General features: G+C 40.5%; 1 protein-coding gene across 4 annotated transcripts; it reads right to left on the bottom strand.

Annotated features, from left to right (window-relative positions):
* Positions 1-870: 870 nt before the first annotated feature.
* MAMYB (Duplicated homeodomain-like superfamily protein) lies at positions 871-25826 on the bottom strand. Of its 4 annotated transcripts, XR_015818496.1 has the most exons (5): positions 24623-25826; positions 17064-18272; positions 12083-12153; positions 1391-1494; positions 871-1133 (listed from the first exon to the last, which is right to left on the bottom strand). XR_015818496.1 is itself a non-coding variant. In XM_022051107.2 (2 exons), exon 1 carries the CDS (start codon positions 25613-25615, stop codon positions 24662-24664), a length of 954 nt encoding a protein of 317 aa, XP_021906799.1. In that variant the 5' UTR covers positions 25616-25826; the 3' UTR covers positions 871-1133; positions 24623-24661. The 4 variants fall into 4 exon arrangements, 1 of the variants encoding a protein (XP_021906799.1); XR_015818497.1 differs by lacking the exon at positions 1391-1494; XR_015818498.1 differs by lacking the exons at positions 1391-1494; positions 17064-18272.

Genomic DNA, 25826 nt, shown 5'->3' with positions numbered 1-25826 from the left:
TCATGTGCATTAACTTCTTTACTTATGTGGTGGTAAACACTGAATGGTTCAAAAGCTTTTTGTGCATTTTTTATCAATCATTATCTAATTTCCTAGATGGTTTGGTAGCTTTTAATTTAATAGGATTGCATAGATCTTTGTAATAAAGAAAATCTTCCGTCTTCAACTTCAAAATTGAATAATTTGAAGTTGTCAATTTTATCATTGTACATGTGCATTCCTCCATTCTAATACACCCAATTAATCTCATACCACAGATTTATCAAGTTTGGATACCACTTGTTGGATTCTGAATAGATAATATAATTAATTGCGTAAATTAGGGTAATTCTCAAATTAGTTCGCATAAATTAATAACAAGATTATCAAACCAAATTAATGCACAGTGAAAACAAAAATAATAAGTAGAAAATAACCACAAAATAAAAGTGAACACAAGATTTTACGTAAAAAACAATTCAGTGTAAAGAGAATAACCAGGGGTTAAACTCCGAATCAAATACAATATCAATGGATACAAGTACAAGTTAATCCACTAAGAATTAAATTCAAAACAAAAAGAATGAGAATTTTTCTTGTGTAGAACTTGATGAGAGAGGTAATTAAAGTGAGCTTTTCACCAATTAAACCTTCTTATACCTATTATGAGAGTCCGCAATCCTATAATACATGCAAACAAACTACTTTTGCTATTTAAATTGGCATATTGATCTTATCTAGTAATGTGTCTTCTTTTTCTTTCTTTGTTTTAAGAGGTGATTAAATGCTAGAAGCCATATAGAAGTGTTGCACTCATTCTAAGATAATGAGTTTCCAAATAATCTTCCATTTATTATTTGCTTATGATATGAGGTATAAATGCCCAAAACCTTAAGGAAATGAATATATATTATAATTGTTGAAGCAATTAAGAGTTTAGAATTTACATTCCTTACACAATGAATCGGGATACCTAATAAGACTACGGGAATGTCCCTTTAAGGAAGTTTCAATAACATAATAAATAACTAAAAGAAAACACACTAAAAATCCTCTAGAGTTAATCTCCGTTGGGCAACTCTGATGAGATGCAGGAGACAACTTTTATTTGCAACCACCTTGTTGTTCAAGATCTGGATCTTGGTCTTCCTGATCTGAAATAGTTAAATAAGGGGGATGAACTACACTATCTCAGTAAGAATATCACGTTTAACACCGATACGGAAAATCAAAAGTTGGTAAAATCGTAAAACAACCAATTGAGTCATTATCTCCTTTTAAATAAATTTATTTAATATAAAAACTGTTATTTTCACATTTACTCTTATGAGTTTCTAAAACTGATCTATGAAGATAATAAACAGGATAGCATTTTATTATACATTTAAATGAACAATAACAGTAAATTTACCTTCTTACTCATTTATCAGTACCTCTGGGGTCCCATACGGATCTCCCATATGCGTGGACCCAATATTCAATTTATCATTTAACCGGTCGTCCCCGTACCCCGTCCTGTAATGGGTGTCAAACAAACCATTGCCTCAGTACCTCATCCGGTATGATGGTGAACTGTAACACCCAAGTATTTTAATTTTATTCTTATTATCTTTATTTTCTTTTTTTTGTATTTGAATTTTTTAGATTTTTATTTAATTTAATTTAATTAAATGAAAATAAAAATAATAATAATGATAAAATTGGGTAAATATATTATTTGGATTTAATTGAAATTGATTTTGGAAAAAAGAGGTGAAATTTTGGATTCTGGGGATGTTTTTGAAAAGAAAATCAGAAATCGGAGGTCAAAACGTAATTTTAAAAAGTTGTGCCACGTCAGCACCCACATCAGCAGCCACATCAGCGGCCCGGTCAGCAGCCCCGGCCAACTAGGACCCGCCGCGTGGCAAGGAAACGCTGACCAAAGGACGGGCCATGTGGGCGATCCGCGTGCGCGCGATCGGACGGCCCATATCCGTTCTCGCGCGCACAGACGGCCCAAATTAAACGTGCGCACAGACGGCCCAGATTCACGCGTACGGACAGTTCAGATTGCATCGCGATGGACGGCCCAGATTTAATCCCAATTAAATCGCGATCGAACGATCCAGATTTAATCTTGATGGACGGTTGAGATTAAAAGGCAAAGGGTATAAATAACCCCACCCACACCTGACCACAAAACCCTAGCCGCCAGTGCCTCGCCGGAGAAGAAGAACCAGACGCCAGAGGAGCCGGCCGCTGCCGCCACCCGCCGCCGCACCGGGGAAGTTTCCGACCGCCGATCAGGGTAAAGTTTCTCCCCCTGGCTCGTTTTTCGATGCTGAGTCTGCCTATGGCCAAACCACCGGCCAAACGGCCGGAGAATCCAGCCGAAGTCCAGCGGCGCAGCTGCGACCCCCCCTCTATTTTTGCCTCCGATGAGGCCCTTCCCGACCTCCGTTCAATGCAAATTTTATACCACTGTGATCACCGTTCTTTTCTCTATAGGTTGATCAAAGCCAAACATCAAAACGCGACTCACGCCGGAGGAGCCGCCGCACCCGAGAGCACCGCCGCCGGTAAGTCTCAGTTTTTCGTGATTTTTTGGCCCACCGAGGGTCCTAGGGTTGTTTTTTCGCAGGGACCGATGCAAGTTGGCCGAAAAATGGCCAACCCGAGGTGGATCGCCGCCGCAGACGGCAACGCCGTCGCCAGAGCACGGCGGAGCCGCCGTGCCAGAATTTCCATATTGGTCGAAAGGGGCCCTAGGTTTAATTTGGAATTTTTTGGAACACGTGCAGGTACCGGTAGTGCGTTTCAGTTTTTTCAGAAAAAATTCAGAGAAATTAGGGACAGCCTGTAGGCCCACTGTAGAGTCGAATTCAGACCCCGAAACAAGTAAGGACCCCTCACCCTATTTCCTATCACGGTATTAAAGCTAAATAAATAACTAAACTGTACTTTGTGACTTTATAGATGTATAATTGATTAAGGTTGCTAATGGAGCTCGAGTTTGACACAATGTTGGTCTGTTATTATTTGATCTATTTTTCAGTATTAAATGCAGCATGATGTCTGATGTATTTATTTTATGGTCTCGTATGCATGAATCGTGGTTTCTTTTATTATGATTGATATTATGATTAACCCGATACTGTGTTGTCTTGTTTGGTGTGAATTACTAGTTTACATGTTGTGTATGATTGAATGATTGAGACCAAGGAAAAGGGCAAAAAGGTTATGTGAATTGATAATTGGATAATGTGGACAGCCTGACTAGATATCTTGGGAGATGATGGAGGGACTGGGTCTGTAGGGAACCCTACCGAGAACGTGGTCTCTCATACCGGACGGGGTATGGAGACCTTATGTGTTTTGGCGCCCATACCGGACGGGGTATGGGGACGGCCCGTTTCACCCTCATACCGGACGGGGTATGGAGGTTTATGGTTTTGGCGCCCATACCGAACGGGGTATGGGGACGGTCCGTTTCACCCTCATACCGGACGGGGTATTGAGGTTTATGGTTTTGGTGCCCATACCGGACGGGGTATGGGAACGACCCTGGAATCAGGTTATTGATATTAATGGTTCACGTATAGCGGTGACCCCCTATGGATCCCCATGAATACTAGTAGGCTGGTAAAAGAGGAGAATTGTTGTCTGATTACTGAAGTGCAAAAGTATAACATGTGTTATGTTACAAAGTGTATATGATTTTATGATGGTTATAGCGTTATTGTTTTCATATGTTATTTTCACGAATCTCACCGTAATAAGTGGACAGTAAAGGTTTTTATCATTAATAAATGAGTTTGTTATAAATTATGCTCCATTAGTCGTTTTTGTTTTCTACCAATCTTTACTTCTGTGGCGGTGAGATAGTGTGATGTCTTTACTAGGCTGGTGTAGCTCATTCCTTATTTAACCATTTCAGATCAGGAAGACGTTTTTCCTGAGCCCGTTCCGCAGGAAGACGGCGAAGGAGACGCCTAAAGACTTCATAGTTATATTTATAGTTCTTATTTCGAGTATCTCTTTTAGTTAGTTTGTTCTTTCATGTTTTGAGTACGTTTTGGTTATTGTGTAAGGGATGTTAATCAAATTTTTATTACGCTTCCGCATTTGAGATTTTTAATACATACATTTCATTTAAATTTCTGGGGCCGTTACAGTTGGTATCAGAGCCGCGTTCCTCGGACTCATCCCTTACACAATAATACTTAGAGAAATATTTACTGATAAACTGTTACTCAACCATTCCTTATGAAATGCAGGTGTAGAGAGATGAGGAGAGGAAGACCCCCACTAAACCGAGCGACCCGGGATAATTCACTTCGGGAGGATGTAGACAGGTTATTTGAGATGATGGAAGGATTCATAGCTGCCCAGCAAGGGCGAGAAGAGAGAAGGGAGTTACCCGACCCTCCTCCACTACCGTAGGTTGAGCCTCCGTTACAGTAGGCTGATCCCGAGCCACCCCGGCACGAGCCTGCTCCTCCATAGTACCACCCGGCACCACTGCCGCAGTACAACCCGCTGCCCCAGCCACGGTACTACCCGACACTGCCACAGCACAATCCAATGCCCCCATCATATCAACAGGTGCCACCACATGACCCCCCAGTCTATCCCCAGCCGGGTCCAGTCCCTCCTCCACGGGACCCCGCTCCTTCCTTGATCGACTCGGGCTACATAGAGAGGTACAGGAGATTGAACCCCTCCACCTTTGCAGGGGGATCCTCTTTTGAAGAGGCCCAATACTGGCTGGCGGAGACTGAGAAAGCTTTCAGGACCTTGGGAGTAATTCCTGAGCAGAGAGCTGCCCTTGCTTCCTACATGCTGGTAGGGGAAGCAGGACATTGGTGGGAGCTCAAGCAGACCACCCTGCCTACACCAGTCACTTGGGAGCAATTCATATCGGCCTTCCATGCGGAGTATCTCCCTGAGCACATCCGACACCTAAAGGAAACAAAGTTTGTTCAACTGGTTCAGGGAAACATGACAGTATCATAATATGCTCGTAAGTTCCTAGAGATGGGCCGATACTCCCCGGAGACATTGATGGATGAGGGCCGAAAGGCCAGGAGATTCCAGTGGGGTCTCTGCCCAGAGATCAGGCAACACTTGTTAGCACTGGAGCTCAAGACATTTTCAGTAGTCCTAACAAAGGCACAGATCGTGGAAAGAAGCTTCAGCACCCGTCCTCAGCCAGGAGGGAGTTCCCGAGCCTCAGCTCCGTTCCGTAGGCCAGCACCTACTGCGCCTGCCCAACCAAATAAGAGGCCCAGACCAGCCATCCAGGCCCCTCCTCAAGCTCCAGGGGCAGCACGTGGGAAGATCTGTCAGTACTGCGGGAAAGATCACGAGGACCGACCCTACTACCGCCTCAACAACACTTGTCGCATTTGTGGCAGTGCCCAGCATTATGCAAGAGAATGCTCGAGGAACCAGAATCAAGGAAGGCCTTCTATCCATGGCAGAGCTTACAACCTTACCCAGCAGGATACAGACGCCGACCCGGATGTGGTACAGGGTATGTATACTATCTGTGACCATACTGCTCATGTTTTATTTTACACTGGTGCATCGCACTATTTTGTTTCACATGCTTTTGCTTCCAAAATTAATGTATCACCTGATAAACTTGATTCATTGTTGTTTGTGTCTACTGCCGGGGGTGAAACACTACTAGGGGAAGTTATCTATAGGGCTTGTGGCGTGGAGATAGCAAATAGAAAACTAAGTGTAGACCTGATAGAGTTAGACACGGGAGATTTTGATGTAATCTTAGGAATGGATTGGCTAGCAGCGTATCACGCCACTATAGATTGCTTTAACAAGAAGATTGTATTCAATCCTCCTAACGATGAGTCATTTACAAATTAATAAAATTATTCAGTACTTATTCCTTGATGGCAAGTTTTCTTAACTTCTAGTGCCTTAATCTTGCTGTTTCCTCTTATTAGGCAAGCCCAAGAAGGAAATTTGTATTCAAGAGATTCCGATAGTCCGAGACTTCCCAGATGTGTTTCTAGACGAACTGCCCAGTATGCTAGTGGACAGAGAAGTCGAGTTCACTATAGACCTACAGCCAGGTACTCAGCCAATTTCGGTTGCTCTTTACCGCATGAGCCACATTGAGATGGAAGAGCTGAGGAAACAGATCACTGAATTACAAGACAGTGGTTTTATTAGACACAGTGTGTCCCCTTAGGGTGCCGGAGTCACTTTTGCAAGGAAGGGAGATGGAACGTTGAGACTGTGCATTGATTACAGAGGGTTGAACAAGGTTACGATCAAAAACAAGTATCCCTTCCCCGGATTGATGATCTCTTTGATCAGCTGCAGGGTGCACAGGTCTTCTCTAAAATAGACCTACGATCAGGTTACCATCAGGTGAAGATAAGAATAGAAGACATCCCCAAGACGGCCTTCCGAAACAGGTACGGACACTATGAGTTCCTAGTCATGCCATTCAGGCTAACCAATGCCCCGGCCATCTTTATGGATCTGATGAACAGGGTCTTCAGAGAGTTCTTGGATCAATTTGTTATCGTGTTCATTCATGATATCTTAGTCTACTCAAAAAGCAGAGAAGAACATGTTCACCATCTTGCCCAAGTTTTGCAGGTCCTTACAGATAAAAAGTTATATGCGAAGTTGAGTAAGTGTGGATTCTGCCTTGAGCAGACCGCCTTCCTAGGACACATCATATCGAAGGAAGCGGTATCAGTGAATCCCGAAAGGGTTGAAGCGGTACTTGGCTGGAAAAAGCTGACATCAGTTAAGGAAATCCGTAGCTTCCTGGGAATGGCAGGTTATTACCGCAGGTTCGTTGAAGGATTCTCCAGTCTAGCAGCTCCTCTAACCCGACTCATAAAGAAGAATGCCAAGTTTGAGTGGAATGAGGACTGCGAAAGAAGTTTTTCAGAATTAAAGAAACGGCTGACTACTGCACCCGTGCTGGCTTTACCAAGTGGATCAGGAGGATATACAGTTTATAGTGATGCCTCCTATCTGGACCTGGATTGTGTCCTGATGCAGCATGGAAAGGTTATAGCATATGGGTCCAGACAGTTAAAGAATTATGAGAAGAATTATCCCACCCATGACTTGGAGCTTGCCGCAATCATACACGCCTTGAAAACCTAGCGCCATTATTTGTACGGAGAAACCTTTCAGATCTATACCGATCATAAGAGTTTAAAACACATATTCACTCAGAAGGATCTCAACATGCGTCAGAGAAGGTGGATGGAACTCTTTAAGGACTATGATTGTGATATCTTATACCATCCGGGTAATGGCAACGTGGTAGCAGATGCTCTCAGCAGGAAAAGTGCAGGTATCTTAGCCCATTTGATAGTTTCAGAATGCAGACCAATTGGGGCCACGCAACAGGTTCGACTCCAGGATCTGAGGAGAGTCACATGTTTGGGCCGCCTGACAGTCCGGCCCGAGTTAATTCAGAGAATAAGGAAAGCCCAGACAGTTGACCCCGCCCTGGTAGCCCGCAAGAAGGATGCAAAACAGGGAGGGAGCTCATAATTCTGAATCTCTGCTGATGGATTACTTCGTTTCCAAGACAGGGTGTGTCCCAGATGACAGTGAGTTAAAAAGAGACATCATGACGGAGTCCCATAGCTCGAAGTTTGCCATGCATCCAGGAAGTACCAAAATGTACCAAAGCATGCGACCCCGGTTTTGGTGGCATGGGATGAAGAGAGACATAGCCGACTTTGTATCTAAATGCTTGATATGTCAGCAGGTCAAGGCAGAGCATCAGCGCCCAGGTGGGTTACTTCAGCCTTTACCGATCCCGGAGTGGAAGTGGGAACATATCACCATGGACTTCATATCGGGACTACCCAAGGCACGTTCAGGACATGATGCCATATGGGTAATCGTTGACCGACTTACTAAGTTTTCTCACTTCCTAGCCATCAGGATGACCGATTCATTGGACAAGTTGGCAATGATGTATATCCGGGGGATAGTCAGATTGCATGGGGTTCCAGTGACAGTAGTATCCGACAGGGATCCCAGGTTCATTTCTCGGTTTTGGAGTAGCTTCCAGCAAGCTATGGGAACAAAGCTGTCTCTTAGTACTGCCTTCCATCCCCAGACTGATGGACAATCAGAGAGGACAATTCGTACGCTTGAGGATATGTTCTGAGCTTGTGTCCTGGACTCTGTGGGCCATTGGGACGACCATCTACCTCTGATAGAGTTTGCCTACAACAACAGCTACCAGGCTAGCATCGGCATGACTCCATATGAGGCGTTATATGGGCGCCCGTGCAGATCACCGATTTGTTGGGAGGAAGTGGACAATAGAAGATTGTTCGGCCCGGAGTTAGTAGAGGAGACCACGTCCAAAATAGTTAAAATCAAGAAGAACATTCAGACAGCTCAGAGTAGGCAGAAGAGTTATGCAGATACCCGAAGGAGAGACCTAGCGTTTGAGAAAGGCGACCGGGTGTTTTTTAAGGTCACTCCTTTCAAGGGAATTAGTAGGTTCGGCAGGAGGGGAAAATTAAACCCCCGATATATTGGACCCTTTGAAATCTTAGACAGGATTGGTACTGCTGCCTACAGACTAGTACTGCCTCCAAAGCTCTCCAGAGTCCACAACGTGTTCCACGTATCCATGCTACGTAAGTACAACCCGAACCCTTCTCATGTCTTGGCTCATGAACCGCTTCCAATCCAAGAAGACTTGTCTTATGAAGAAGTATCAGTCGGTATCACGGACCGAAAGAGCAGAATACTCCGCAACTGGAAAATATCATTTGTAAAGGTAGTGTGGCAGAACCACACACCCAGGGAGGCTACCATAAGAATTTAGAGCTCAGTATCCCCATTTGTTCGACCAAGAGTAAGAGGCAAATTTGGGGGACCACATTTCTTTAAGGGATGGAGAGTTGTAAAACCCAAGTATTTTAATTTTATTCTTATTATTTTTATTTTCTTTTTTTTTGTATTTGAATTTTTTAGATTTTTATTTAATTTAATTTGATTTAATTTAATTTAATTAAATGAAAATAAAAAAAATAATAATGATAAAATTGCGTAAAAATATTATTTGGATTTAATTGAAATTGATTTTGGGAAAAAAGGGTGAAAATTTAAATTCTCGGGGTGTTTTTGAAAAGAAAATCGGAAACCGGGGGTCAAAACGTAATTTAAAAAAGTTGTGCCACGTCAGCAGCCACGTCAGCGGCCCGATCAGCAGCCCCGGCCAACCAGGACACGCCACTTGGCAAGGAAACGCTGATTAGGGGACGGACCACGTGGGTGATCCGCATGCGCGCGATCGGACGGCCCAAATCCATTCCCGCGTGCACGGATGGCCCAAATCAAACGTGCGCACGGACGGCCTAGATTCACGCGTACGGACGGCCCAGATTCAATCAGGCACGGATGATCCAGATTGCATAGCGATGGACGGCCCAGATTTATTCCCAATTAAATCGCGATCGAACGATCCATATTTAATCTTGATGGACGGTTGAGATTAAAAGGCAAAGGGTATAAATAACCCCACCCACACCTGACCACTAAACCCTAGCCGCCAGTGCCTCGCTGGAGAAGAAGAACCAGACGCCGGAGGAGCCGGCCGCCGCCACCCGCCACCGCACTAGGGAAGTTTTCGGCCGCCGATCGAGGTAAATTTTCTCCTCCTGGCTCGTTTTTTGATGCTGAGTCCGCCTATGGCCAAACGGCCAGAAAACCCAGCCGAAGTCCAGCGGCGCCGCCGCAACCCCCCCTCTGTTTTTGCCTCTGATGAGGCCATTCCCGGCCTCCGTTCGATGCAAATTTTATACCATTGTGATCATCGTTCTTTTCTCTACAGGTTGATCAGAGCCAAACATCAAAACGCAACTCACGCCGGAGGAGCCGCCGCACCCGAGTGCACCGCTGTCGGTAAGTCTTGGTTTTTCGTGATTTTTTTGCCCACCGAGGGTCCTAGGGTTGTTTTGTCGTAGGGACCAATGCAAGTTAGCCGAATTCGGCCAAAAACGGCCAACCCGAGGCGGATCGCCACCGCAGACGGCGGCGCCGTCGCCGGAGCATGGCGGAGCCGCCGTGCCAGAATTCTGATATTGGCCAAAAGGGGCCCTAGGTCTGATTTGGAATTTTTTGGGACACGTGCAGGTACCGATAGTGCGTTTCAGTTTTTTTGAAAAAAATTCAGAAAAATTAGGGACAGCCTGTAGACGCACTGTAAAGTCGAATTCAGACCCCGAAACAAGTAAGGACCCCTCACCCTATTTCCTATCATGGTATTAAAGCTAAATAAATAACTAAACTGTACTTTGTGACTTTATAGATGTATAATTGATTAAGGTTGCCAATGGAGCCCGAGTCTGACACAGTGTTGGTCTGTTATTATTTGATCTATTTTTCAATATTAAATGCAGCATGATGTCTGATGTATTTATTTTATGGTCTCGTATGCATGAATCATGATTTCTTTTATTATGGTTGATATTATGATTAACCCGATACTATGTTGTCTTGTTTGGTGTCAATTATTAGTTTACATGTTGTGTATGATTTGATGCTTGAGACCAAGAAAAATGGCAAAAAGGTTATGTGAATTGATAATTGGATAATGTAGACAGCCTGACTAGATATCTTGGGAGATGATGGACGGACCGGGTTCGTAGGGAACCCTACCGGGAACGTGGTCTCTCATACCGGACGGGGTATGGAGACCTTATGTGTTTTGGCGCCCATACCAGACAGGGTATGGGGACGGCCCGTTTCACTCTCATACCGGACGGGGTATAGAGGTTTATGGTTTTGGCGCCCATACCAGACGGGGTATGGGGACGGCCCGTTTCACTCTCATACCGGACGGGATATGGAGGTTTATGGTTTTGGCGCCCATACCAGACGGGGTATGGGGACGGCCCGTTTCACCCTCATACCAGACGGGGTATTGAGGTTTATGGTTTTGGCGCCCATACCGAACGGTGTATGGGGACGGCCCTAGAATCAGGTTATTGATATTAATGGTTCACGTGTAGCGGTGACCCCCTATGAATCCCCATGAATACTAATAGGCTGGTAAAAGAGGAGAATTGTTGTCTGATTACTAAAGTGCAAAAGTATAACATGTGTTATGTTACAAAGTATATATGATTTTATGATGGTTATAGCGTTATTATTTCCATATGTTATTTTCACGAATCTCACCGAGGTAAGTGGACAGTAAAGATTTTTATCATTAATAAATGAGTTTGTTATAAATTATGCTCCATTTGTCATTTTTGTTTTCTACCAACCTTTACTTCCGTGGCGGTGAGATAGTGTGATGTATTTACTGGGCTGGTGTAGCTCATTCCTTATTTAACCATTTCAGATCAGGAAGACGTTCCCGAACCCGTTCCGCAGGAAGACAGCGAAGGGGACGCCTAAAGACTTCATAGTTATATTTATAATTCTTATTTCGAATATCTCTTTTAGTTAGTTTGTTCTTTCATGTTTTGAGTACGTTTTGGTTATTGTGTAAGGGATGTTAACCAAATTTTTATTACGCTTATGCATTTGAGATTTTTAATACATATATTTTATTTAAATTTCCGGGGCCGTTACATGAACTTTACCTCCCAACCTCTTCCAATATGGGACTTATCAGCTCCATTCGACTAAGGTAATATCTACAGTAGGATTTTCTCTATGCACTGGACCCGTACACCCTTCCCTACGGTACCCGATAAACCTTTCATACATATTTCCACATTATCAATCAATCACCAATTACATACCACCATATTTCATATTTATATATCAATAGTAGGTCATGTAAATATACAATACGAAAATAAATAAAACGTGATTAGGGTATTTGCTCCAAATCAATCAATAGGTGAGAATAATCAGTCAAGCAATCAATGAACAAGAAGGTAATTTAAATCAATAAATAATAGCAATTTAGAGAGTATAGAAATAAATAGACAACACAGCTAGGGAAATATACACTAACCAGTTCCGACTTCACTCTTGACCTGTAATTAATTTAGGGGTTTATAATTTTTACATAACATACCGTTATTAATTATTAAATTTTAATTTACCGTAATGGAGGAAAAAGATGAGAAATTCTTACCCTAGATCGGTGTTCGAAACACCATCTTTTTCACTGTGTCTCCTGACGGTTCTCTGGTTTCTGAGTTTTTTCTGCGAAAATAAAAAAATAAAAGTTATGTATTCCAAAATACCCAAAAATGCCAAAATAAGCATTTTTAAATTTTTTCAGCCGATTTAGGATTCCGTCATAGCGCCGCCGCCGAGCTCCGGCACCGGTTCTGTTGCCCATGACGGTGTTTACTCTCAGTCTCGCTGTTTTTGACTAGTTTTGGCCAGTTTTGCATAAAAACCTGCAAAACGCAAGGTTAGAGAGCCTTTGTCGGTCGAAAAAGGGAAGAACTGAGACCCTACCAGCAGAGGAGTTTTTCGGCAGTGGCTCTGTCGTTCCTTTCTTACGATTGGGGCTTCCCTTTGGTTAACTTGCAACAAAATGAGACGAGAAACAAAAAGATCAAAAAGTGAGGGAAATGGGAAAAGTGAAAGGGCTCATTAGAGAGGCTTTCGGGTCACAGCTGCAACAATTCAACCAAGCTTGGCTTGCATTTTTCGGCTCATCATTTGCCCTTTTGGCTCTGATATGGGTGTGAGGAGGTTCGAAATTCAATTTCAAACAGAAGGGGAAAATATTTTACCTTTTCGGCATCGTTGGTGGCTTCGGTGCGGCAACGACAGTGGTCGATCTTCTTCTCCAACGACTAATTCGCTTGCTAGTCGCCCCTTTTCTTCTTCTCTAATCCCCTCTCTGGTGGCTAGGGTTAGAGTTTCCTGTGAAGAAGAGTTTAAATACTCTTCTTCATTAAATCTGGGTCATCCATCCAAGGAGATGTGGTCCATCCCCAGTCGTTGGATCGCTCTTATTTGGAGAATTAATTTGGACTACACAATCTTATCAAATCCAGCCATTCGATCGTATCTGAAGAGGAAACGGATATGGACCGTCCATGCACACAGGATTCAATTTGGGCAGTTGGATCTACTAGACACAGATCGCCCACATGGCTTCTCGCGCGAACGTGTGTCCACATGTCTGCCACACGGCACACGAAGACCGACTGCGCTGCTAACGCGGTAGTCCACGTGGCCAAAATTTCATTAATTTTATTTTTACCCTAGTTTTTCAGATTTCTTTTCAAATAAATCCTCCCTTATTTCTACTTTGGTCCTGATTTTAAAAAATATTTTCAAATGCATCCAAAACCCAATTTTCTTCAAAAATTCACCCCAAAAAATTTAAATTTAAATTATTTTAATTTATTATTCTATTAATATTAAATTATCCCGAAGTAAATTTTTGAGGTCGAGTGTTACAACTCTCCCCCCTTTAAGAAAAAATTTGGCTCCTCAAATTTGCCGCTATCTCACTAGTCAAACAGTTGGGGGTACTAAGCCTTGAAGTCTAATTCTATCTCCCAAGTGGCCTCGTCCTTCGAGTGATTCTGCCATAAGACTTTGACGAATAAAATTTCTCTAATGCGAAACACTCTGCGCTTCCGGCCTAAAATACCAATCGGTAGTTCCTCATAGGATAGATCCTCCTTGAGTGGAAGTGGCTCATGAGATAAGATATATGAGGGATCTGGGTTGTACTTGTGTAGCATAGACACATAGAATACATTATGGACTTTAGATAGCTTTGGAAGTAGTGCTAGTCTGTAAGCGGATGTACCAACCCTATCCAAGATCTCAAACGGTCCGATAAAACTTTTTCCTCTTTTCAAACCTGTTGATACCCTTAAAGGGGGTGACCTTAAGAAATACTCGATCGCCCTTCTCAAATTTCAAATCTCTCCTTTGGGTGTCCGCATAACTTTTATATCTACTCTAGGTTGTCTGGATGTTCTTCCTGATTTTAACTATCTTCGTTGTGGTCTCATCTAAGAGGTCTAGGTCAATCAATTTCCTATCATCCACCTCTTCCCAACAAATCGGCGATCTACAGGGTCGGCCGTACAGTGCCTCATACAGGACTGTGCCGATACTTGTTTGATAACTGTTATTGTAGGCAAATTCTATCAAGGATAGGTGGTCGTCCTAATGTCCTCCGAAATCTAAAACACAGGCCCTGAGCATATCCTCTAGTGTGCGAATGATTCATTCTGATTGTCCATCTGTTTGATGGTGGAATGCTGTGATAAGGGACAATTTCGTTCCCACTGCTTGCTGAAAACTTGAGCAAAACTGAGAGGTGAACCTGGAGTTTCTATCTGATATCACTATCATCGGAACTCCATTAGCCTGACTATCTCTCGGATATAGATTCTTACTAACTTGTCCAATGGGTCGGTCATTCTGATGGTCAAGAAGTGAGAAGATTTGGTAAGTCGATCAACAATTACCTAGATTGCATCATTCCCCGAGCGTGCCTTAGGCAACCCTATTACAAAATCTATAATGATATGTTCCCATTTCCACTTCTATATTGGTAATAGCTAAAGCAGCCCACCTAGGCATTGATACTCTGTCTTAACCTGCTGACATACAAGGCACTAGGAGACGAAATCGATAATTTTCCTTTTCATCCCATTCCACCAAAATTGGGTTCGTATATTTTGATACATCTTAGTACTTTCAAAATGCTTGGTGAACTTTGAACTATGAGCCTCTATCATGAAATCTCTTTTTAGTTCACTATCATTTGGAACACACACCCTGTCCTGAAATCTGAGTAACCCTGTTACAAAATCTATAGTGATATGTTCCTATTTTCACTCTAGTATTAGTAATGGCTGAAGTAGTTCACTTGGGAGTTGACACTCTGCCTTAACCTGCTGACATACAAGGCACTTGGAGATGAAATCGGCAATTTTCTTTTTACTCCCGCTCCACCAGAATCAGGGTCGCATGCTTTGATACATCTTAGTATTTTCAAGATGCATGGTGAACTCTGAACTGTGAGCCTCTGTCATGATATCCTTTTTTAGTTCACTGTCATTTGAAAAACACACTTTGTCCTAGAACCTGAGCAACCTTTCGGTAGAGACTCAAAATTCTGGATTTACACCATGTTCTGTATCCTTTCTAAGAGCTACTATAGTGGAATCAATCAGTTGGGATTTCTTTATTCTTTGAATTAGTTCAGGTTGAACAACTAGATGGGCCAAGTATGTGGCCCTTTTTAAATCCTAAAACTGTATCTGTTGTGCAGCCTCTATTACCATGCATTCAGAAACCAATATGTGAGCCAACATACCTGTATTTTTCCTGCTGAGCGCGTCGACTACCATATTGTCCTTACCTGGGTGATACAAGATCTTACAATTGTAGTCTTTGAGGAGCTCTATCCAACGCCTCTAACGCATGTTGAGATCCTTCTATATGAATATATGCTTCAAGCTCTTATTATCTGTATAAATCTCAAAAGTCCCCCCATACAAGTAATGGTACCAGATCTTCAAGACGTGGATAATAGCAACAAAATCTAAGTTGTGGGTGGGGTAATTCTTTTTGTGGTTTTTCAACTGCCCAGACCCATATACTATGACCTTTCTGTGGTGCATCAGAACACAGCTCAACCCTAGGTAGGAAGCGTCACTGTACACTATGTATTCACATGTCCCACTCGGCAGAGCTAAAACTGGCGCGGTAGTCAACCACTTCTTGAGTTCTGTAAAGCTCATTTCACAATTATCATTTCACTAAAACTTGACGTTCTTCTTTGTAAGTCCGGTCAAGGGAGCGGATAGGCTTAAAAACCCTTCCAAAAACTTACAGTAATAACCTGTCATCCCCAAAAAGTTACAAATCTCCTTAATCGAAGTCAATTTCTCCCAACCCATTACTGTCTCAACCTTATCGGGATTCACTAGCACCACATCCTTTAATATTATGCGCCCTAAGAAGGTAGTTTGCTCAAGGCAAAACCCACACTTGCTCAATTTTGCATATAACTTCTTTTCTTCGAGAACCTGTAAAATCTGAGTCAGATGTTGAGTGTGTTCCTCTCTGCTTTTTGAATAGATCAGGATATCATCAATAAACACTATGATGAACTAATCCAAGAACTACTTGAAAACCCTGTTCATCAAGTCTATAAAAATGGTTGGTACATTGGTTAACCCAAATGGCATGATTAGGAACTCATAGTGCTTGTACCAGGTTCTGAAGGTCGTCTTGGGGATGTTCTCTGTCCTGATTTTTACCTGATGGTAACCCAAACGTAAGTCAATCTTGGTGAAAATCTTAGCACCTTGTAACTGATCAGAAAGATCATCAATCCTGTGGAGGGAATACTTGTTCTTGATTATGACCTTATTCAACCCCCTGTAGTCCATACACAACCTCAGAGACCCATCCACTTTTCTTGCAAATATGACTCTAGCACCCCAAGGAGATAAACTATATCGAATGAACCCACTATCTTCCAATTCTTTGATTTTTTCCTCAGTTCCTACATCTCAACACGACTCATATGGTAAGGGACAACTGAAATGGGCTGAGTGTCAGGCTGAAGATATATGGTAAATTCAACTTTTCTATCCACCGGCAGTCTAGGTTGTTCATCAAGAAATACATTCGAGAATTTTTGGACAAAAAAAATCTGTTGAATACAAATTTCTTTCTTAGACTTGTCTAATGTAAAAAAGAACTAAATTAAAGCATCATATAAATAATGAAGTTACCATGAGGGAATAATATCTAAAAATTTTATTAATTTGTGAATGACTCTTCATTAAGAAGATTGAATACAAGCTTCTTATGAAACAATCTACGGTAGTGTGATACGCTACTAACCAATTCATCCCCAGAATTACATCAAAATCTCTCGTGTCTAGTGCTATCAAGTCTACACTCAATTTTCTATCTACTATTTCTATGATACAAGTTTTATATATGACATTTTCTAGTAGTGTCTCATTCACAGGAGTAGACACAAACAGTATAAAATCAAGATTTTCAAGTAATACATTCAATTTTTTTTACAAAAGCATGTGAAACAAAAGAATGTGAAGCATCACTATCAATTAAAACATGTGCAAGGTCATTACAGATAGTGTACGTACCATGTATCATGTCCGGATTGGCTTCAGCATCCTGCTGGGGTGAGGGTGAAGGCTCTACCCTAAATTGGAGATCTAGTCTGATTTTAATTCCGCAGGCACTCTCTTGCATAGTGTTGGGCACTTCCACATATGTGGTAGGTATTGTTGAGGCAATAACAAAGTTGGTCCTCATCATCGTTGCCATAGTACTAGCAAGTCATGTCGCGTCCTATTGCCAGAAATTGAGAAGCTTGATTCACAGGCCTAGGGCTCTTGTTCTGCTGAATCGGCACAGCAAGTGCTGGCCTGTGGTGTGGAACTGGGGGTCTGGAATCGCCCATTGCTGGGAGAAAGATGCAAAGGTTCCTCTCTATCAGCTATGCCTTAACCAGAAGTACTGAATAGGTGTTGAGCTCGAATATATACAGTTGTTGTCTGATCTCAGGACGGAGGCCCTATACAAACTTCCTTGCCTTTATGCCTTCGTCCATCATGCTATCAGGAGAATATCAGTACAACTTCAGAAATTTTTGGGCATACTTAAACACTGTCATCTCATCCTGAACCAAATGTGCAAACTTTATCTCTTTCAAATGTCGAAAATGCTTGAGGAGGTACTCTACATTGAAAGCTGTCAGGAACTGTTCCCAAGTGACTGGAATAGGCAGAGTAGCCTGCTTTAGCTACCACTAGCGACCTACCTTACCCACAAACATGTAGGTAACAAGTATAACCTTCTGTTCGGGAACTACCCCAAGAATTGCGAAGGTCTTCTCTATCTTTGCTAACCAATACTCGGTCTCTTCAAAAGTGGATGCCCCTAAAAAAGTAGATAGGCTAAGTCTCTTGTACCTCTCAATATAGCCTAGGCCCATCAAGGGCGAAACTGGATCCTATTGAAGAGGGACTAGATTATGCTGGGGAAGGGCTGGGTGGCCTTGTGGTGGCACTTAATTGTATGGTGGGGGCATTGGATTATACTATGGCGATGTTAGATGATACGATGGAGGAGTAGGGTTGTATCGTGGCGACACTGAATTTTTTCATTATAGGGGTGGCTCATACTGTGGCAGTGGTGGAGGGTCAGGCAACTCCCTCCTCTCTTCTTGAGCCTACTGGGCAAAGATAAGTCTCTCTAACATCTCGAAGAGCCGATCAACATCCCCTCGAAGTGACCCATCCCAGGCTGCCCTATTTAGTGGGGGTCTTCCTCTCCTCATATCTTTGTACCTATATTCCACAAGAAAAGGCTTAGTGTCGGGTTATATTGAATGATTCTAATATTTATATAAGGAATGGTTCTGAGGAACACGGCTTTGATACCAAATGTAAATGCCTAAAAACCTTAAGGAAATGAATACATATTGTAATGGTGGAAGCAATTAAGAGTTTAGGATTTATATTCCTTACACAATAAATCAGGATGTCCAATAGGGCTACGAGAATGTCCATTTAAAGAATTTTCACTAACGGAATAAATAAATAAAAGAAAACACACTAAAACTACTATAGAGTTAACCTCCGCTGGGTAACTCTGATGGGATGCGAGAGACAACTTTTATTCGCAATCTTCTTATTGTTCAGAATCTGAATTTTGATCTTTCTATTCTGAAATGGTTAAATAAGGGGGATGAGCTACACTACTCCAGTAAGAATATCATGTTTAATACCGATACAAAAAACCAAATGTTGGTAAAAATCGTAAAACAACCAATGAAGCCATTATCTCCTTTTAAATAAATTTATTTAACATAAAAATTGTTATTTTCACACTTACCCTTATGAGTTTCTAAAACCGACTTATGAAGACAATAACCAAGATAGCACTTTATTACACATTTAAATGAATGATAGCAGTAAACTTACCATCTTACCCACTTACTAGTACCTCTGGGGGTTCATAGGGATCCACCCTACGCGTGGACCTAATATCTAATTTATCATTTAACCGACCGTCTCCATATCCTGTCTAGCAATAGACGCCAAACATACCACCGCCTCAATACCCCATCCGGTATGAGGATGAACTATACCTCTTAACCCTTCTGGTATGGGACTTCTCAACCCTGTTCGACTAAGAAAATATCCACGGTAGGATTTTTTCTATGCACCGAGTCCGTACACCTTTTTCCAGAGTACCCGATAAACCTTTCATATATATATCCACATTATCAACCAATCACCAATTACATACCAATATCTTATATTTACATATAAACAATAAGTCATACCAATAAACAATACAAAAATCAAGAAAACGTGATTAGGGCATTTTTTTCGAATCAGTCAATAAGTGAGAATAATCAGCCAGCAATTAATGAATGAGAAAGTAATTTAAATCAATAAATAAAAGCAATTTAGGCAGTATAGGAATAAATAGACAACACAACTAAGGCAAATATACACTGACTGATTTCGGCTCCACTAGTGACTTGTAATTAATTTAGAGATTTCTAATTTTTTACAAAATATATTGTTATTAATTATTAAACTTTAATTTATTGTAACGGGAGGAAAGGATGAGAGATTCTTACCCCATATCGGTATTTGAAACATTATTTTTTTTTTACTGCACCTTCTAGCGGTTCTCGGATTTCGCAACTTTTTTATGCGAAAATCAAAAAAACACGTTACGTATTATAAAATACCCTAAAAATGCCTAAATGAGCATTTTAAAATCTTTTTGACTTGTTTAGGATTCCGGCACGGCGCCGCCTCTAAGCTCCGCCGCCGACTCTGTCGCCCACGGCGGCACTTCCTTTCCGTCTGACTGTTTTTTGCCGATTTTGCATGAAAACCTACAAACAACAGGGTTAGAGAGCTTTATTGGCTGAAAAATGAAAGAACCGAGACCCTACTAGTGAAAGAATTTTTCGGTGCAGTGGTTCCACCGTTCTTTTCTTGCGATTGGGGCTTCCTTTCGGCTAACCTGCAACAGAATGAGATGAGGAATAAGAAAGTCAAAAAGGTGAGAGAAACAGGAAACGGTAAGGAGCTCATTCGAGGGGTTTTCAAGTCGCGACTGCAGCGGCTCGGTCAAGCTCCGCTCCCATTTTCTAGCTCACTCTTTGGCTTTTTGGCTCTGATATGGGTGTGGGAAGGTTCGAAATTCAATTTCAAACAGAAGGAAAAAAAATTCACCTTTTCGGCATCGGTAGTGGCTCCAGTCCGGCGACGATGGCTGTCGATCTTCTTCTCCGACAACTAGTTCACTTTTCGGCCGCCCCTCTTCTTCTTCGATCTCCTCTTTAGCAGTTAGGGTTAGGGTTTCTTATGAATGGGAGTTTAAATACTCCTCTTCATTAAATCTGAGTTGTCCATTCAAATAAACGTAGCTCATCCTCAGCCGTTGGATCGCTCTTATTTGGAGAATTAATCTGGACCGCACGATTTGATCAAATCCAGCTGTTCAATCACACCTGAAGGGGAAACGGATCTGGGTCGTCCGTGCGCGCGGGATGCGATCTGAACTTTAGATCTGTTGGCATACAGATAGCCTCCGTGGACGCATGTCCATGTGCCTTCCACACGGTGCACGGAGACCGGCCGCGTTGCTGACATGGTGGTTCATGTGGCCAAAATTTCATTAATTTCATTTTTACTCCAATTTTTCATATTTCTTTTCAAATAAGTCCTCCATTATTTCTACTTTGGTCTTGATTTTCGAAAATATTTTTAAATACATCCAAAACCAAATTTTCTTCAAAAATTCATTAAAAATTTAAAATTTTAATTATTTTAATTTATTATTCTATTAATACTAAATTATCCCGGACCAAATTTTCGGACCCAGATGTTACATGAGGTGTACTAAATGAATAAAATTTCATTACGTGCATGTCGTTCTTGTTGAACTAAATGCATCGATTTTGATAAGATAAACAAAGACTTAATCTGTACTAATATTTCTGTAAGTGTATACATTAAAAGTTTGCAGAGTATATAAAGCAACCTTATGAGGTCGTTATCCTAAATTGCAATGTCATAAGGAAGTCTACGATCTTATTAAATATTAGTATTTTTGCATGGAGTTTTATTATGTGTCAAGTGAGAGTCTAAACATAATAGTATAGCAGGAGTTGTTCTCTTAAATTTAGTTTCATCATAGTTTAACTTATATGAAATAAGTTATATTTTAGTATTAAGAGACTGGAGTTATTCTAATGAACCTTGGTCAAATTAGTCATTAGGTGTCTCCAAGAACCCAGTAAAATGATATCAATTGTTAGTTAAAAGATTTATCTCTATCAATATAAGATACATAATATCATATTGTTGTCCCTCTTTTACAATCTAGTGTTCCCTTGTAAGTTCCCTCTCTGTCTTCTCTTTTACCAATTTTCTTTTAAATCTTTCTAGTCAATCTTCTCTCACATGTCCTTGCCATTCTTCTTCCCATTCTTTTCTGGGCTTCAGTTTAGGCTTTCAAGATTATGACACCACCAAGCCGTTAGAATTTCTAAGCTTCTTTGTGTTCTCCAAAATCTTCAAGATTAGTCAAATTTATTTTTAAAATTAGCACATCAAAATTAATAACAAGCGAGTTAATTATTTTCGAGAGGGATTCATAATTATTAGTGATTGAATTGTCATTCAAATCTATCTTTAATTATGAAATCTATAAACATGGTGGATTATCTTTAAAATATGGGTTTCCAAAGGTGATCCTACCAATATCGTAGCACAAAAAAGAAAAAGTCAGTTTCTATTAGACTATATTTAAGACTTGGGAGAATTGATGGAGGATGAAACTCTAATCAATATAATGTAAGTTCCATAAAGACTATTTCAATTTCTTTAACCAATCCATCAAAAGGCCATATAATTTCTTGGTACCAAGAATACATTTTCGCATATAATTTTAAACTCTATATTTTCTTGGTACAACGCAAATGGTACACCCTTTCAAAGTCATTCTGTGCAAATAAAATTAAGATATAGCCTCAATATGAACTCAATGTGGCACAAAACACTATCTTCATGAGATAAAACTTTTGAGGTACATCACACATTTGGAGGACTATTGAAATGTGCCATTTCCTTCCAACTCATGGTCTAATAGGAAATATCTTGCATTCATCACCTAAAGACTTGATAATTTTCTATCTTTAAATTAGATCCCACTTTTATTATACCACCAATTTCTTCAATAAGTTATAACATTCATCACACTATTCGAAAGATCTCGGATTAATGTGAATTAACTTCAGTCAAAAGTTAATTACAAAAATCTCCCTAGGTTGTTAAACATGAGTACTCTTATGCTGAAGTCTTCAATTCCTCACTTCTCACTCCATGGGCATATTTAAATGTCCATCAAGTAATCCTCGAAACTAGTTTACTATTTTACACTAGTTTACTATTTTACATCCTTCCCGTAAAAAAAACCTTGATAAAATTCAAGGGCAAGAAAATTACAGTAACAAATAAAAGAGAGGCGAGAATGCAACCGTCATTTATAATTTAATGACAATATCAAATACATACATCTTTATATGTCCAAGAGGTTTATTGCTGAAAATGCACAGCTTAGTTGAGAGAAATTTATGATATGTGCATGTGAGCATTAAATGCTTTCTCAAACTTTCCTGCTTTCCCTATAGCTATTATGCCATTGTGAAAACTATTAACTACAAAATATATATTGAATTCCACCATGTGAATTGACACTTTGGTAGCATTTGCTATTTGCTATTATAGCTAGAAGGTATATCATTTACTACATCCAGGTGTTTATATTGGTTCTCTGCTCCTCTATAATACTCGGTTTATTCATAAAGTTTTGTCCATAGATATAGATTGTTCTACCTGAAACATGTAAAAATTCACCTTGCATAGTGATACCTAGTTATGCTACAACTTCTTTTCTTGACAAAGTAAATAGTTGTAGTTCATAATGCATAAAAGAAATTGTACTACAACTACTTACCAATTACCATACTCTTTCCAACACTGCAGACCCACTCACAAATTTCTCAGTGTGCATAGTTAGAACCTAATGTGTTTAACTTATCACTTCACCTAGAATTCCTTTATGGTAAGGACTAATTCCTACTTTTCACGTGAAGAGTTAAATTCTCATCATCACAAAATTCGGGATAATGGTGGTGATAACTCATACACAATAAGTAATACTCTAATTATGCATATTAAGACCAATACGAAACTATGAATTAAATTGAAATTAAATCAGCATTCAACCAAATGCAGAATTACAAATGTCTGCAAGTTTCTATATCAGAATTTTCTATACTACAATTTAGAAGATTAAGGTCAATAAATTGTAGTCTGTGCATTTAAGATCAAACCTCAATTTCCTCATGAAATATGAAAAGAACTTGTATGTATAAAGTCTAGAAAGAATAAGCTTTCTATTGTACGTTATAATCAACCTATGGAAATGTAACCACAAACTAATATGTTGTGTGCCCAACTATTTCTGCAATGTTATGATTCTTTCTTCTCTTTACTCCAGACTAATCAAGCCTGATTCTCAAAGTATCTTGAGGTACTGGTACATTACAATATATTACAATCTTTTTGTTACTATTTTCTGCTATTCATTGTTATAATATTTGATTATTAAGTTCTTATTATCTCTGGCTATCATTCGTTATTATCATTAACTATTATTGGCTATCATTTGTTATCATCTTTAACAACTATTGTTATCTTCTTCACAACATGACTATATTGTTATTGTCTTTCATTATGAATAGGTACTATCTTTGATAATCAGTTATTACTTTTTTACCTACCATTTGTTACAACATATATCCATCACAATTTGTTGAATACCAATAGCCATGGTTGAATGTCAAATAAAATTCAGTAAATAGCCATCAGCAATCATGGATGGCCATATATGGTATCAAATTATAGACACACGATACTACAAATAATAGCCAAAGACAGTAACAAAAATAACAAAGACTGTAATGGTTGATAATGGAAAATACTAAGAAAATATTGTCAAATTCAGTAAAAATGATAGCACGTAATACTAACTCTAATTGCTAAAGACAGAAAATATAGCTAAAGATAGTAACAAAATGGAGTTATACGCGGTGAAATTAGGTAACTCTAGAAAGCCATACATGGTACTTCAAAACACAGGGTTTCCCTTAATAGAAATTATATATAGACATTCATTGGAAACTCCCACAACAGGCTCAAGCAAAGTTAAACAACAATGACAAATTCAGAGGCGTAACATAGTAAGACATGGGAAAAGAAACATCAAGACAGAAAAACAAATCATTTTGTTGAATTAAGCACAAGCGAAAAGTTCTTGTATTGGCACAGACAAGCAAGAATTACAAGCCAACTAGCCATTTAACCAGTTAGTGATTAGCTCATCTCAGTTTCTCATGAGCAAATGAAATAAGATACAGGGTAAAAGATCAACCAACATAGAGAACATCTCATTTTTTCCAAATGTCAAATTCTTTTCTGTGAGAATAAAATAATGCCCGTGGAACCACGTTCTAAGATTGAATTATGCGTAATTCCACTTTAAAACTCAAATATAAACCAGGAATGAAACTGCTAAAACCATCCTGTATAGGTAAAGAAAATACCTCCTCAAGTAGAAACGGGAACAAAATCTGAGCACTTTTCTAGCTCTCAGCACCAGCTTTGCCGCTCCTGAAATCTCTTTTCAACTCTGCAACTCTCTTGACACAAGCCGCCTTGGACTTTCCCGGCACAGCGGCCTCAATCTTCTCCCACCTCATCGGCACATCCTTAGGGAACGCTTTCAGGGCATTTAGCAACGCAATATCCTCCCCTGAGCTCCACTCTGATCCATCACCAACCCGGCCATTCTCTTTCTTGGTTCCACCGTCATCCGCAGTCTCGTGAATTTTGGTATCCAATGGCTTCCTATTCTTCAAAAACCTAGCATATGCGTCGCTATCATCCAATTTCTTCTCTCCCATCTCCTTCGCCTTCTTAATCACAGTCTCCACTCTATATCTGCCCTTAAACGCCTTGGCGATCACCTCCCATCTTCCCGGCTTCCCTACAGGATTTTTCAATAGCTGTTTCTTCAACATCTCCATATCCTCCTCACTCCACTCCTCTTCCTCGCTTCGCACCAACACATTATCACTACTCGTATATTCACTTTTTCCATCTTTCTTCAAAGACTTGTTCGCGCTTTCGACAATTTGCGACGGAATCTCGAGCGGATACTCGAATCTCTGCGGCTTTGTTCGCTTGTAGACGGGTTTCTTCTTCGATTCCGAATCTATTTCCGATGTTTGGAGGTCGGGGAATTCTTGTTCGAGGATCGGACCATGACCGACGCGAATGTGACCTCCGGTGAGGGAGGATGGGGCAAAAGGGCCGAGGAGAAAGGATAGAGAGATCCAGATGAGGAGGGATTTGAAAGGCTCGTTATGGAGACAAAAAAGGGAGAGAAAGAAGAGAAGGAGACAAATTGAGAGGAAAATGGAGAGATATAGCCTGTTTGGCTTTGAGGGATTTTGATCATCAGTGTGGGGAGAAGACGGGACAGGACGAGATTGGTAGAGGAATCTAGGTCTGGCGTCCTCGTCTAAGAACTCCATGGTTGTTGAATTTTGATACAGAGAAAATGTTGGGCCTAAACGGAAGAGAGAGAAGGTGAAGTGAGTTTTGAAATCTTTTCACTTGGAATAATTATTTGGACAAACTAACACTAAATTGAACTTTTAGAATAAATTAAAAGCAATAAATAAAAAATGGCAAAACAGAAAGTGTAGAAACCGAAATTTATAGAGCTTCGACATCCTTTTTTTA

The sequence above is a fragment of the Carica papaya genome, chromosome 4 (assembly GCF_054855325.1).
Source record: "Carica papaya isolate Zhongbai chromosome 4, ASM5485532v1, whole genome shotgun sequence".
NCBI lineage: Eukaryota > Viridiplantae > Streptophyta > Magnoliopsida > Brassicales > Caricaceae > Carica > Carica papaya.
Note: the sequence above shows the minus strand (reverse complement) of the source record. Positions and strands in the feature narration are given on the sequence as shown.

What these genes read in the sequence shown, in the direction of transcription:
- MAMYB (XM_022051107.2), bottom strand. Translation starts at nt 25,615, where the DNA reads ATGGAGTTCTTAGACGAGGACGCCAGACCTAGATTCCTCTACCAATCT.